Source organism: Terrapene carolina, unplaced genomic scaffold (genome assembly GCF_002925995.2).
Source record: "Terrapene carolina triunguis isolate 2854851 unplaced genomic scaffold, T_m_triunguis-2.0 Scaffold96, whole genome shotgun sequence".
Lineage (NCBI taxonomy): Eukaryota > Metazoa > Chordata > Testudines > Emydidae > Terrapene > Terrapene triunguis.
The window spans coordinates 35,385,275-35,399,120 of record NW_020664447.1 but is presented as its reverse complement, the minus strand read 5'-3'; the positions used below and the strand labels follow the sequence as shown (position 1 = coordinate 35,399,120).

General features: G+C 41.6%; 1 protein-coding gene across 3 annotated transcripts in view; it reads right to left on the bottom strand.

The window, feature by feature from the left end:
• Positions 1–6,110: 6,110 nt before the first annotated feature.
• Positions 6,111–13,846, bottom strand: part of SLC39A9 (solute carrier family 39 member 9) — a 30,501-nt gene continuing 22,765 nt past the window's right edge. For all 3 annotated transcript variants that reach the window (XM_024218818.3, XM_024218819.3, XM_024218820.3), the window contains one exon: positions 6,111–9,692. In XM_024218818.3, the coding sequence (XP_024074586.1) occupies positions 9,462–9,692 (231 nt within the window). In that variant the 3' untranslated portion in view covers positions 6,111–9,461. The remainder of the gene's footprint in view (positions 9,693–13,846) is intronic.

Genomic DNA, 13,846 nt, shown 5'->3' with positions numbered 1-13,846 from the left:
CAGCGGGGAATATTTCTGTTCAGCAGACCAGGAAGGGGCACCTCTGAATGTCCTCTTAATAAAATTGCCCCATTTTAACCAGGTGACCGTGAATGATATCACTCTCCTGAGGATAACAAAGAGCAATAAGGAATGGATGTTGTCTGCATGCCAGCAAACACCGGGACCATACGCTGCCATGCTTTGTTATGCAATGATTCCAGACTACGTGCTACTGGCCTGGCGTGGTAAAGTGTCCTACCATGGCGGACGGGATAAGGCAGCCCTCCCCAGAAACCTTTTGCAAAGGCTTTGGGAGTACATGAAGGAGAGCTTTCTGGAGATGTCCCTGGAGGATTTCCGCTCCATCCCCATACACGTTAACAGACTTTTCCAGTAGCTGTACTGGCCGCGATTGCCAGGGCAAATTAATCATTAATCATTAAACACGCTTGTTTTTAAACCATGTGTAATTTTTGCAAAGGTACACTCACCAGAGGTCCCCTGTGTGCCCTCAGGGTCTTGGGTCAGTTCGGGGGTTACTGTTTCCAGGTCCAGGGTGACAAACATATCCTGGCTGTTGGGGTAACTGGTTTCTCCGCTTCCTTGCTGCTGTGAGCTATCTATGTTCTCTCCATCCTCATCTTCCTCGTCCGCCGAACCCGCTTCCCCGTTTGCAGAGAGGGACTCATAGAACACGCTTGGGCTAGTGGTGGCTGCACCCCCTAGAATGGCATGCAGCTCCGCGTAGTAGCGGCATGTTTGCGGCTCTGCCCCGGACCTTCCGTTTGCGTCTCTGACTTTGTGGTAGGCTTGCCTTAGCTCCTTAATTTTCACGCGGCACTGCCGCGCGTCCCTGTTATGGCCTCTGTCCTTCATGGCCTTGGAGATCTTTTCTAATGTTTTGCCGTTTCTTTTACTGTTTCGGAGTTCGGCGAGCACTGCTTCATCTCCCCAGATGGCGATCAGATCCTGTACCTCCCGTTCGGTCCAGGCTGGAGCTCTTCTGCGATCCTGGGACTGGGACTGGGACTCCATCACGGTTACCTGTGCTGATGGGCTCTGCATGGTCACCTGTGCTCTCCACGCTGAGCAAACAGGAAATGAAATTCAAACGTTCGCGGGGCTTTTCCTGTCTACCTGGCCAGTGCATCTGAGATGAGAGTGCTGTCCAGAGCGGTCACAATGAAGCACTGTGGGATAGCTCCCGGAGGCCAGTAATGTCGAATTCCGTCCACACTAACCCAATTCCGACCCCCTAAGGCCGATTTTATCGCTAATCCCCTTGTCGAGGTGGTGTTAGGAAACCGGTTTAAAGGGCCCTTTAAGTCGACAGAAAGGGCTTCGTAGTGTAAACGTGTCCAGGCTTAAGTCGATTTAACGCGGCTAAAGTCGACCTAAACTCGTAGTGTAGACCAGGCCTTAGACATGGACTTGGATGTTTCTAGGTGCAATTCAAGGTACTGACTAGGCTCTTTTAGTCCTGAATAGTCTAGGAGTCAACTACCTAAGAGGCCACCTAACTTGGTTGCATTACAGCAGTTAAGATCTACTGGGTTGTTCCTCATGATGATGATTTCTGGAGTTTTATTGTCTAAGGCCAGCAGTGGCATATTTTTGGTTGAGGACCCCTTGCTGGTGGAACACACTCCATTCTCTCTCCACCTCTCAGAGCCAAGTATGGTGAGCTTTAAGGAACAATGCAAAGCGTATTTGTTTACATGGGACTTTTAAGCACAACAGCAGACAGTTAAGATGGAGACTTATGCTTGTGGGTTTTAACTGTTACAGAGCTGCCGCAATGGGTGATGTACTAAAAACCAATACACAAATAATATTCAGAACAAACATTATAAAATCTCTTCAGGGATAGGTTTCACTTTTCGAAAAGAAACACTGACAGATTCTTGGCTATGGCCACAGGAGCAGCTACTGTGCAAAACACATCAAGTCTCAGCTTGAGCAAGAGGAGGAGAATAGCAGCAGAACAAAGATTGTGAAGCGGGGAGTGTGCATTGTTGGCAGCAGGAATAATATATCACCCTACCGGTTGGGAAGAGTCATAAGGACTGAAGGTTCTCTCTGGCTGGTGACAAATGCAATATAAAAATTTAGATATATATCCATGTACAACTCTGGAGAAACACTGAAATGTTGCCTCAGTAACATCCTGTAATAGAAAGTCATGTCTTTATTTGGATCCTGGCATGTGGACCTTCAGACCTTATGCACAAAGTCCCTTAGACTTCTATGGGATGTTGCACAGATGTAAGGGTCCTCATGTATGGATCCTGCATTGCAAATTGCAGGCTGCAGATTGTAAAGTCTTCGGGGCAGGGAAAATGTCTTCTAGAGAGGCTAACCCACTCAGGGTACTGTAAAACAAATATTAACATTATACAGATTAGTTGTACACAGCATACAAACATTTCATTTTAATTTTGTTACCTTTTCAAAGGGTCACTCGGGTCAAATCTGGCCCCAAACTGAAGTTTGATAAAAACAAGCTGTTAGCCTGGAGGTGTTGGTTGTGACTCCACAGTTAAGGTTGCACTAAGTTTTTCACTTAAAGCAAGGATTCAACCTGTTTTGTATGACGAATATAGTGTCTCCTCCCCCAAGTTCATAGCATACAATCTGAGAAAGGACTGAATTTTCTGAGGGTCTCCCATTAAATCTGCAAATCTGTAAGAAGTATGTCCTGGTAAATCATCATTTTTGTACCTTTTTGCTCAAAAACTATATGCCAAAACTTCTCTGACACCATTTCAAACTTCTGACAACCTCTTGGCTGTAGGTCCATAGGTTAGTTTCTGTTCGCCTTTATAACTGAAAATATGTGCATCAGCAAATATAGTCAAGAGAAACCCCAGGAAGGAGTCTTTTTCAAAATGGTCACAATCTGCCCTCACTTAAGAGGGCTCCTGTTTCCCTACAGTATTGAAAAGAGGAAGTTTAGGCTGCCCTTAGCAGAGATGGCCACTGCCTTCCATTGTTGCTAGTGGGAATGATGCCAGGAGCCGGAGAGGGATACGGAGGTGCTGTGAAGGCATGTGTGCTGGGGGAAAGAGCATGTGGAGGATAGTCGGAAAACTAGGCTGCAGGGGAATGTGGTGTACACAGAGAGATGGAGAAGATTAGAATGGCAGCTTCTCCATAGCCCAAAGGTGAGGAGAGGCTAAGTAGAATCCCCTCCAAAAGCCAGCAGAGAGGCTTACATTTTGTTTGTGCATTTATTGTTGAGTTTTTAAATCTGTAATGCTCACATGCAAATTGGGGGCTTGCTATTTCTCTCTTGAGGCTCAAAAAAAATCAGAAACAGGAAAAAGCCAATGTGATCATTAATATTTAAGTCAGTTTTAAGCCAATCATGATTTCAGAGGTGTCTAATTCATGACTATTGAATACTTGTGGTTGGTAATACTGCTCCTGACACCCACTCTCATTCCCCTCACTGTAATCCCAACTTCTTTCTGGCTAGTGGGAATCTTGGGCGAAGACGCTTTCTGGGGCTGCCCAGTAACAGAACTCAGACAGTCTGCCTCTCACCAGCTTTCTCTTGTAGCTTTAATTTCTGTGGCTATGAGCCCCACAGAAATGCCTATACAATAGAACCTCATAATTATGAACACATTGGGAATGGAGGTTGTTTGTAACTCTGAATTGTTTGTAACTCTGAACAGAATGTTATGGTTCTAAAAGTTTACAACTGAACATTGACTCAATACAGCTTTGAAACTTTACTATGCAGAAGAAAAATGCTGCTTTTAACCATCTTAATTTAAATGAAACAGTTTTCTTACCTTGTCAAAACTTTTTTTAAAAACTTTCCTTTTTTTTTAAGTAGTTTACGTTTATCACAGCACTGTAATTTATTTGCCCCCTTTTTTTGTTTTTGTTTTTGTCTCTGCTGCTGCCTAAATGTGTACTTCCAGTTCCAAATGAGGTGTGTGGTTGACTGATCACTTCGTAACTCTGAGGTTCTACTGTACATAAAAATAAAATGCACTAGTCTTCAGCAGCACTATCTTGAAGTGCCACTGCTCTTCACATGGTCTCTAAGAAAACCTCATATGATAAATGAGAAGCCAACTCTTAAGCACTGCATCTAATAAAAATTTAATATAATAAAACAAATCAAAAACCAACAACATTATTTTTTTTAACCATTCACAATTAAAGTGGAAAAAAACAAAATTATAAGGCAGCCATTCATGGAATGATTTCATGTGTACAAATGGTTTTGAAAAGACATTAAAATTACAGCTCAGTATGCTGAGTCACTTCAACTGCAGTAACCAGGCAATTTTAATCCCTGGAAAGCCTGAGCTGCTGGAAGATGTAACCAAAGGAAAATGAGAAAAGCTGATATTTTAAAAAGTTCAAATCTGAAATTCATGGGACGGGTTCCCCACAAGTCCACAGACAAAAGAAACCAAACTTCTCCTCCCAGATTTCCTGAGGATGATCAAGGAGACAACGCAGAAGACAGCAACAGTTATTCTGTAGCCTTTCCATGTTATTCTGAGTATAGTTGACAATAAGGGCACAAGTCAGCCACTGCCAAGAAATCCTATAAGACAATCACCAGCCTCTACAGTAGTTCCTGAACAAATATTGTTGTTCTCCTGGGTCTCTTGGATAATGTTAAGGTTTTAAGATATTCCACGCAGGAGCGCTCTTTGAAGCTCAGATGTAGACACTAGGTTCTCGTGCTTAATACATGGCCAATTTACAATACACGGAATAGCCATCAAAACATCTTTATCCTGCCCTGCCATTCTCACATCTGTAAATATAAATGAGGCTCGTGTATCTCAGTTGTCATCAGGTACAGAAAAAATATTTTGCCTTTATTATGAGGAACAAGAATGAAATCAGAACAGTCAATGAAATAGCTGAACTCATTGGGACTAACACAGATGTAACCTTAATTGATTCTTAGTATCAACTCAACCATCAGAACTGATAAATTGGCTGATGTGGAGAGTTCTGGTTTGGGGTAGGATTTGGAAAAAGAAGGGAAAAATGCAAGCCAATCAGTTACAGTGTTGTCTGGGTATACCTATTTTCCACCCCCATTACAACTGAAAGCCTATATAAGAATGGACATTACAGTCAAAAATGGAAGAGTAATGAAGAATTTATTTGCAATTAAGTTTTCTGAGGAATGGAAACTGACAAGAGATGGCCCTGACTACATGTGATAATTGATTTTATTGTGGCAGATAAAGAGGGAGGATAGAGGTATGATCAGAGATGTTTTCACCCCAACTCGTATTTAACTGAAATCTTATGTTGAAAGAAAATAATCTGCTATGGGGAATTACAATTAGGATAGATTTGGTCACTTGAGGCAAAAAACGGTTACTCATCTTCTCGTAACTGTTGTTCTTCGAGATGTGTTGTTCATATCTATTCCAATCAGGTGTACAATGGTCACGGGGGTTGTAATGAGCTGAAGGCACCGCCGGCAGTGGCACCGCTGACAGAAGCGCCGGCACTGCCGTTGCTCCCTGCAGCTCCGGCACCGACCCTCCTGTTAGCAGCACCGCCGACAACTACAGCTTCGATTCCACTGGAGTCAACGATATTGGCACCGCTGGAACCAGCAACTTCAGCACCTGCCTCGGCACCGATATTTCCGCCTCCAGCAAGCCCGACATCCTTGCACCCCCCGGTCCATCTTGTGTTGCCTTGCCTTTAATAAAGACGATTGTAGAGACGACCAAAACCCTGTGGCAGACCCCCGCTTCAACAACAAGGTCTGATTCCTCCACCACCGCCTCCGCCTGTAGGCCCAGGTTCTGGGCAGCATGGCTTAAGAGCTGCTGGAGTGCCCTGTTATCTTCCAGAGCTGGGGTCGTCTACGTCCCTACCACCGCTTCATCCAGAGAGGATGAGGAGGAAAGGCCTGGCAGCAGACCCTGCTCGCTCCCTTCAGCGCCCCGTGGGTCTCGCAACACGCGGTATTCCACAGCATGCGGTGCCGGGCCCACTGGAGGCGGAAATATCAGTGCTGAGGCAGGTGCTGAAGTTGCTGGTTCCGGTGGTGCCGATATCGTCAACGCCGGTGGAACTGAAGCTGTAGCCATTGGCGGTACCACTGACAGGAGGGTTGGTGCTAGAGCTGTAAGGGGCAACAGCGGTGCTGGTGCTTCTCTGGCAGTGGCTGCTGCCAGCGGTACCGGCATTGCCTGTGGCTCATTACAACCCCCGTGGCCATTATACACCTGATTGGAATGGACATAAACAAGCACTGAAAACTTTACATTCTGCTACATTCACAACAAAACTTTACATTCTGCTATGCATCTCTCTGATAACCCCCAATTCCCTTGTTAACTGCGGCAGTCTCAGCCATATAAGTTTAAACAACAGTTCAACAGATATACATCATTAAGGCAGCCAAAAAAACAAAGCTAGTTCTAAGTGGACAGGAAAAAACATAAATCTTATGCCACTTAGTCAAACTGCAAAGTGAAAATTGCACATTACTGGGCCTTCTGTCCCCATTTTGTTTGTAGACATTTTAATTTTGTGAACCCTTTTCAGATTCTTGCACTGTTATATCTTGGCCAATAATGCTTAATGCTCTGGCCTCTCAAGCTTAGTTTGTACAATACTAAACCAAGCATTATCATCACTGGCAATTGCCCCAGAAGTTGGAGACTTGATCTTATGATGTGCCCATGGCAAGAAGTCTGACAAAACCCTCTTAGCAATGCCAACAGGAAGATGATTATCACTATGGTAAACCTGCCAGAATCTATGTCAGCAGGGGAGAGAGATTTGGTCAAATGTCTCCTCCTCAATAAGCAATGGTCCATAGAGAAAGGTTCTGGCTGAATATTGCAGCCTGGCAGGAAAAGATGGTAAATGGGACGGTAAAAGTGGATGTATAGGTTTCTGACCATTACAGTGACTTGACATGAAATGATGGCTGAAGCTGAACCACAGATGTTGAAAGATAACCATAAGCATGTGCTGGGGAAAAATGGAAGTAAACTTAAAGTGTGCTTCTACCCCAAAAATGTAACTGCAGAAGTGTCACCAGGGAGGTTCCATTTTCAGCCAATGACTACAGATCAGATTTGCTCAGTTTACAAATAGAATTGGTGTTTTTTCATAACTGCCAGCCCTGCAAATTTACCAAGAGGTCTAAGAGCAGGATTCTTTGTACGTTATATGTTGCCTGTCACCACCACCTGTCAAAAAGGTTCTACAAGCTCAATTGTGCCCTCAGTGACACTTGTGCACCAACACTGCCTTCAGTGGATTTACACAGGTTTGTCAGTTGCAAACAGTTCCATAACTGTGGTGGTACACAGGGAACAGAATCCAGCTCTCTAGCTGAGCTGTGTTTGTTTTTCAGAGTTAACGGTATAAAAGTAGATTTGTATTTGTCTCTTGAGAAACTAGGCATGACTAAATACATAGAGGGAATAGATCTAGTCAGTTAGGTGGTGCTATTTTTGCTATTGCTTTTCAGAACACAACAGCTTTTTAAAGGCCTAGTTTCATGTACCATGGTTTAGGTCTAATATTTTATCTACCTTAAAATAATTAGTCTTGTGGGAACGTCTTCTACTTTCTAATAATTCTGCATTGATTTTCAAATCCACCTTTCTAACGGTAAAAAAACAAAAAAGCAGTCACCACTGTTAAAATCTGACAGTGGATTACTGTTTTTGTGCTGCTACAAAGCCACTGAACAGAGTGATCACTAATTAAACTAACAAATCCTGTTCCAAGAGCCATGCTGATACCCACTGCTGAGCTAAAAGATAATGAGGATGTAATGAAGTAAAGAAGTCACAGCCATGATGGCCTGTGTACCATAAGAAACAGATGGCGAGGGAAGAAGGAGGCTCTCTCTTTCACAAGGAGACAATAAGTTCCTTGAGAAGGCAGTGATTTCAAGCTTTGAAGATTTGTTTCAAACAATGAAAATGACTAAACAAAAACAACATTTTGGCAATATTATATACAAGAAGTGCAGATAGATTCAGACTAGGGCTTAAAATGGATGCAGCATAAAAGCAATTTTTGTAAAACAAGAGTTGTGTTTTCAATCTGTACATGTCAACTGTTCTGAATTTGTATGCACTACAGTTATTAAAATGTACCATTTCTTGCATAATTAAACAAAAACACTGCCTGACAAGAGAAGGCATGTCTTGATAAGGAGAGAATCTTTTATCATCCAGCTGCAATGGCACTGAGTCCCAGAAAAGCATCACTACAATCAACCATAATCAAGAGATGATGGATTGCAAAATTCCCAAAGGAATGATTTTAATAGGTTCTCAAAAAAAACAAAATGCTTCTTGCTTGTTGGTATGAAGATTTAGCAGAGCAGTTAACTAGTTTAGACACACCGTGCACCTGCCAATATGCACAGAGTATGAGTATTTAACCAGAGATCTTGTTTTGTTAACCTTAATATTTTTTATTTAATGAAAGAAAAAAAACTAACCACTAGTTTCAGCCCTTTGTAAATGAGCTAGTATAGTTCTCTGGTCCCTCAAAATCCATTTCCATCAGATCTCCAGTCAGAGCCCTGAACAGTTTGATTTAAAAAAGACATTGTGTATTTGTCTCTCAAGGATAGTAGCAGTGCAGCCCTGGTGCCAGATTCCTAACTGCCTCTACAGTTTTGGTTGCTACTCTTTACGGACATGATGGGAGATCTGCTTCCAATGTGTGCTTTGTTTCTGTTTTTTGTTAAATAATGTAACAAGCCATTGCATAAACCAAGTAAAAACAGAATATTTCCTTGTTTCTAGGACTTTCTTGTTTCCTTTGTGTTAATCCAGGGAATGCAATGCAAAAGTCATCTCCACTTACTTAACTAGCTGAATTCTGACATCCTAGACTTCCTCTAATCTTTGTCCAATAATGTTTCTTCCAATCCACAGTTCTAGTCTTTTGCAACAAGTACATTAACCAGAATTTTGAGTACTGCATCTTTACAGCAAGGTTTATGGCATTGATATTACATGGATCAGTCACATATGTCGGGACAACATAAAAAAAACTGTAGGGGAGGTTCCCCTATTCTACTGGTAAGAAGATTTCCACATATTAAAAGGCATCCATCCATTGTTTTATTCTCAGCTGTGAACGCTGAGTTGCAGAATACTTTGGTGATTGCAATTTCATGATGAGCCATTAAATTCTTCCCCACTCACCTTTCTTAAAATTCAAAGTCCATCTTCCCTGAGAATAGGGGCCAGAAATCAAAATTAAAATATCAAATGTCTTCAGAAAAGAAAATTACACAGAATTTATGTCTGGCTGCCAAAGTACATTTTGCTACACTAAAAGCTTTTCCAGAATTCTTCACATTGGAATCAAGCTTCCCTCTGAACTCCACAGCGCAGATGGGGTGGATGATGGGGTAAGAGAGACAACGATGAAAAGAGCAGCTGACATTTACTGCTCACCAGATCAAGGAGAAGAACAGTGACTTTGAACCTTTAGTGCTGGTGCCCAATGGACAAAACTAAAGGAATAAGGCAGCCAAGGACCAGGGCTGCCACCTCCAGGCGGCTGAGTCCTTTCCCACCTGTTGATTCAGGTTTGTGGCTATGCCCCATTCCTCCCACCTCTGGGAGGACGTGCACTGTGGCAACATAAAGGAAAGTCCCAGCAGAGAAAAGCATGGCAACTCCAGTGGCGTTGACTTCTGAAAGGGCTTCTTTGCTGCTCTGTGAAAGAGAAAAAGGAGGGAGGAAGAGTGAAAATGAATCCAAACTACAACAGATTCAACAAATAAATAAAAACCCCTTAACATTCCAGCTTTATTATGATTTGGTCAACAATCATTCTTTCAAAGTGACAATCTTTAAAAAAAAAAAAAAAAAAAATATACCACACTTGTGTGAAAATGTTTTAACGACTTATACTTTCAAGTAGCATCTGACATTATAAGATTAGAGGAATTAAATATCTTTTTTCCAGTTTACTTTGTGCATTTGGCAGTACTGTGTGTATAGTAAACTGAACTGTTTCTCATGTATAGTCAGTTACCCCGTTTGTGTGAGTCTTTCACACAGCAACAGAGGAGCAAAATATACTTCTTAAAATAGGAAAATTAAATTGTAAACCCACAAAATTTGGCGCACACACAGTGAAGTTAATTTTTTTTTTTTTTAAATGACTAGATTTCAAGATGACCTCAAGTCTTTAAAGGCCTGGTTCTCTTCCCACTGGGTCAATGTGAGTTTTGCTACTCATTTCAATGAGATCAGATTTCAGGTCATAGATGCCCGCCCAGCTGTATTTACATTGTAAGCACAGCGAGCACTGTGCATGTTCCAGGGGTTCTATACAAAATTATTACAAACCTGGGATGTATCTAACATGTTAAGAATGATCAAGAATCCTTCTATTCATTTTATTTCAGTATGTCTCTCCATTTATAGAAGAGGTTCTGCCACACCATGATTAGGCTCACACTACACATAACCATAGGGAATAAAATGCAAAATCTGTGCATTCATTTTTAAGGTCCTTCTTTGGTCAAGTTCCCATTTATCTCTGTGATCTTATTTCCTGGTATAGTCTCAACCTATCCCTCTGACATAGGAGAGGAAGTCAACGTTGGCCAAGTAGAGGTTGATTCTTTGCATCTGCAACTGCACTAGCTCCATAATTATTTCTGCCTCCCCAATTCCCCATTCTTCTAAAATGTTGCTCAAAACTCAGCTCTTAGCCTGCCTAAAACCAATGACCCATCAACAAAGATCCCTCACTGGTGTTTTTTATTAACAAACCCATCAAACCTCTCACCATCTACTGTGTAAATGGTGTTGTCGCTAGCATGGTTCCTTTCTAGTGTCTCTCTCCCAGGCTATTTACTCAAAGTCCCTCCCTGTCCTTTTTTCTAGAATCCTTTTCTACAACTTCATAGCGCATCATCTATGCAACCTACAGCACTTACAGCAGTGGATTTGTTACAGAAAGGTGACAGTAGATAGGAACATTCAGATTGGGACAGGTGTGATAAGCACATGTGCAATGACCTGGTTGACAGCTCACTGTTTGTAGACAACCTAGATGAGGTGGGTTTTAAGCTGTGCTTTTTACAAAGATAGATGGGAAATCAATAAGGCAAAAAGGCTATTTTAGAGAGAGAGAGAGAGTATAAAATTCAGCACCTGACACAGGAGGGATGATCAAACTGACAGAGCAAAGATTGAAAAGTGAAGGAGCCCTTGAACATGAGGAGAACAAAAACTGTAGTGGAAGGGGAACAAGTGGAGACCTTTCAGAATTAGAGATGATGCGATGGCACACATACAGGCAAGAAGGCATGCCACAATGTTCTGAATGGACCTGAATATGAAATCACCTAGGCATGACATGACAGAAAAATATACCAAACGCTTAGGAAAAAAATCTTGGTGAGAAACAGCATATCATCCTAAATAGACGTGTCACTTTGTGGTATGCACAGAACATGACAGTCTCCTTTCACATCTCACATACGGATAACACTACCATTTTTATCCCTTGATTTCTGATTAGTTCTCATTACAATTTTAACACTGGATTAGGGAACAGATTTATGCATCCTAACCCTTCTATTTTAGCCAGAGATGGGATCACCAAGTGTTTCCTTCACATCTCTTCAACAGAGACTTCAATTCCAAATTGCACAGTCTTTACCTTTTTATTCACTGCAAGAAATGTCAGGCTCTATATTAGGCCAGTTTCTTAGGTCATTATATCAACTATACTGAACAACTGGAGGATGGAAGTTCTGAAATATCTATAGCGCTAAGAACTTTGCTGAAGGTTCTACACTTGGTGCATTTTGAGTCTCCACTTAGTCCCTGCATATTGACCTATATTTTAGGCTGGGCTTGGTGACAGATCTCTGAAGACAAATACAATACACTAACCAAATCAGCCTCCCACATCCAACCCTCTATAGATAAGTTAACAGGCACTTATATAAAGACTGTGTCACACATGTGTACACTAGTGCAGTGGTTCTCAACCAGGGGTAGGGGCACCCCTGGGGGTACACAGAGGTCTTCCGGGGGGGAAAAATCAACTAATCTAGGTATTTGCCTAGTTTAAACAGGCTACATAAAAAACACCAGCAAAGTCACAACAAACTAAAATTTCATACAATGACTTGTTTATACTGCTCTATATACTATACACTGAAAGCTTCAGTTTATATTCTAATTGATTTATTTTAAATTATTGTAAAAATAAGTACACTTTTTTCAGTAATAGTGTGCTGTGACAGTTTTGTATTTTTATGTCTGATTTTGTAAGCAAGTAAGTCAGATGAAACTTGGGGATACACAAGACAAATCAGACTCCTGAAAGGGGTACAGTAGTCTGGAAAGGTTGAGAGCCACTGCACTGGTACATTTAAATATATTTACTACAAACTAGTTAAGATGAACAAATGAGGCTTAGCCTAATGAGTATCTTATTGGGTGTTCATTCTAGGCAGATGTTGAGGTTTTCCTAGGGGAGGATGTATGATCACTAACAGTGCATCATTTATTGTTGCAAGTCTGTTTTCTTGGAAAACCTTTTGATTTTTCAAAAGAACACCTGGTCTGTCTCAATCAGAGTTCACACTACACACACAGTACATCCTGCATATACACAACTATACAATCAGGATTTTCTTATGTAAATAAATATGAAATGTTTTTAGAAATGTTTAGGTACAGATCACTTTGAATGTTTGGACTGCTATAGTCAAGAATCCAAACCTAGAGGGTGGGCAAGTTGTCTAATGGTCGTACCAGTGCACTTGAGAGTTGCGATTCCTAGTTTTCCTGTTCCTGGCTTTACTAGCAACTCAGCCTGTTTTCCTATGCTTGATTTACAGGACAGTTGTGAGATTTAATGACTTATGTTTTTAAAGGACATGGATTGTCTTGGATGAAAAGCACCATGTAAATGTGAAGCATTAGCAAAGTCCCAGGGATTCTGTCATGATCTGGTCCCAAGTTTTGCAGCAAGGCTTTTACTTTGAATGGCACACCAATGCTGAATTAAGTGATACTTGATAATGCTGCAAAATTTACAGTGTGTGTTCAAAACCTGAGGTTTTTTTTTATCTTACTAGAAGTACAGTGTCCCTTGTGATATTATATTTTAATATTAAATACTGTATATTGTATGCTTCACCTAAAGTTTTGATGTGCTGCAGATTTTTGTACTGACAATATAAGAAGTTGTCAAGGGGGAAAGCTGGAAGCTTTGGGCAGCATTTGGGGCCTTTGTCACCACAGAAGGAAAGGGAGAGGACTTGAGTTTGAGCTTCCAGGAGCTGTTTGAGGCTTTGGGCACCAAGGAGGGGATGCACCTCTTCTTTCCCTCTTCCTAGAGACTGAGGTAACAGTTTGTCCCTCAAGGAGCTGGGGCTTGAACTCCCAACCCCTTGACAGTGACAGCCACACCACTGCCCCAATATCTTCCACTGAATCCAGTATGGATGGATACGCACAACAACTAAATATTTCCACTAAAATTATCAGCACTGTAACCGTTAATGTTAAGATTTAAATTATCATCATGTTTCCGAGGTAAAACCCCTTCAAGGAGAACGGAGACACATCCCCACATGTCAGAGCTACTGTTTCAGCTTGCAGACTCAGGAGGTCAACAAAGCATACATTTGTATTTGTCAGGTTAGTTTCTTAAAGTGAAACTTACAGGACAACTTAGCTTCTTAAAATGAAAGCTTAGATTCCCCAGCACAATTGTCTGGCAGATTCAACTGCCACAGAATTGTGGAAAAGTATTATTTGTTTAGTTAAAACAAACAGAAGCTTCCTTTTTTGAAAAAAGCAACAGAGGGTCCTGTGGCACCTTTAAGACTAAC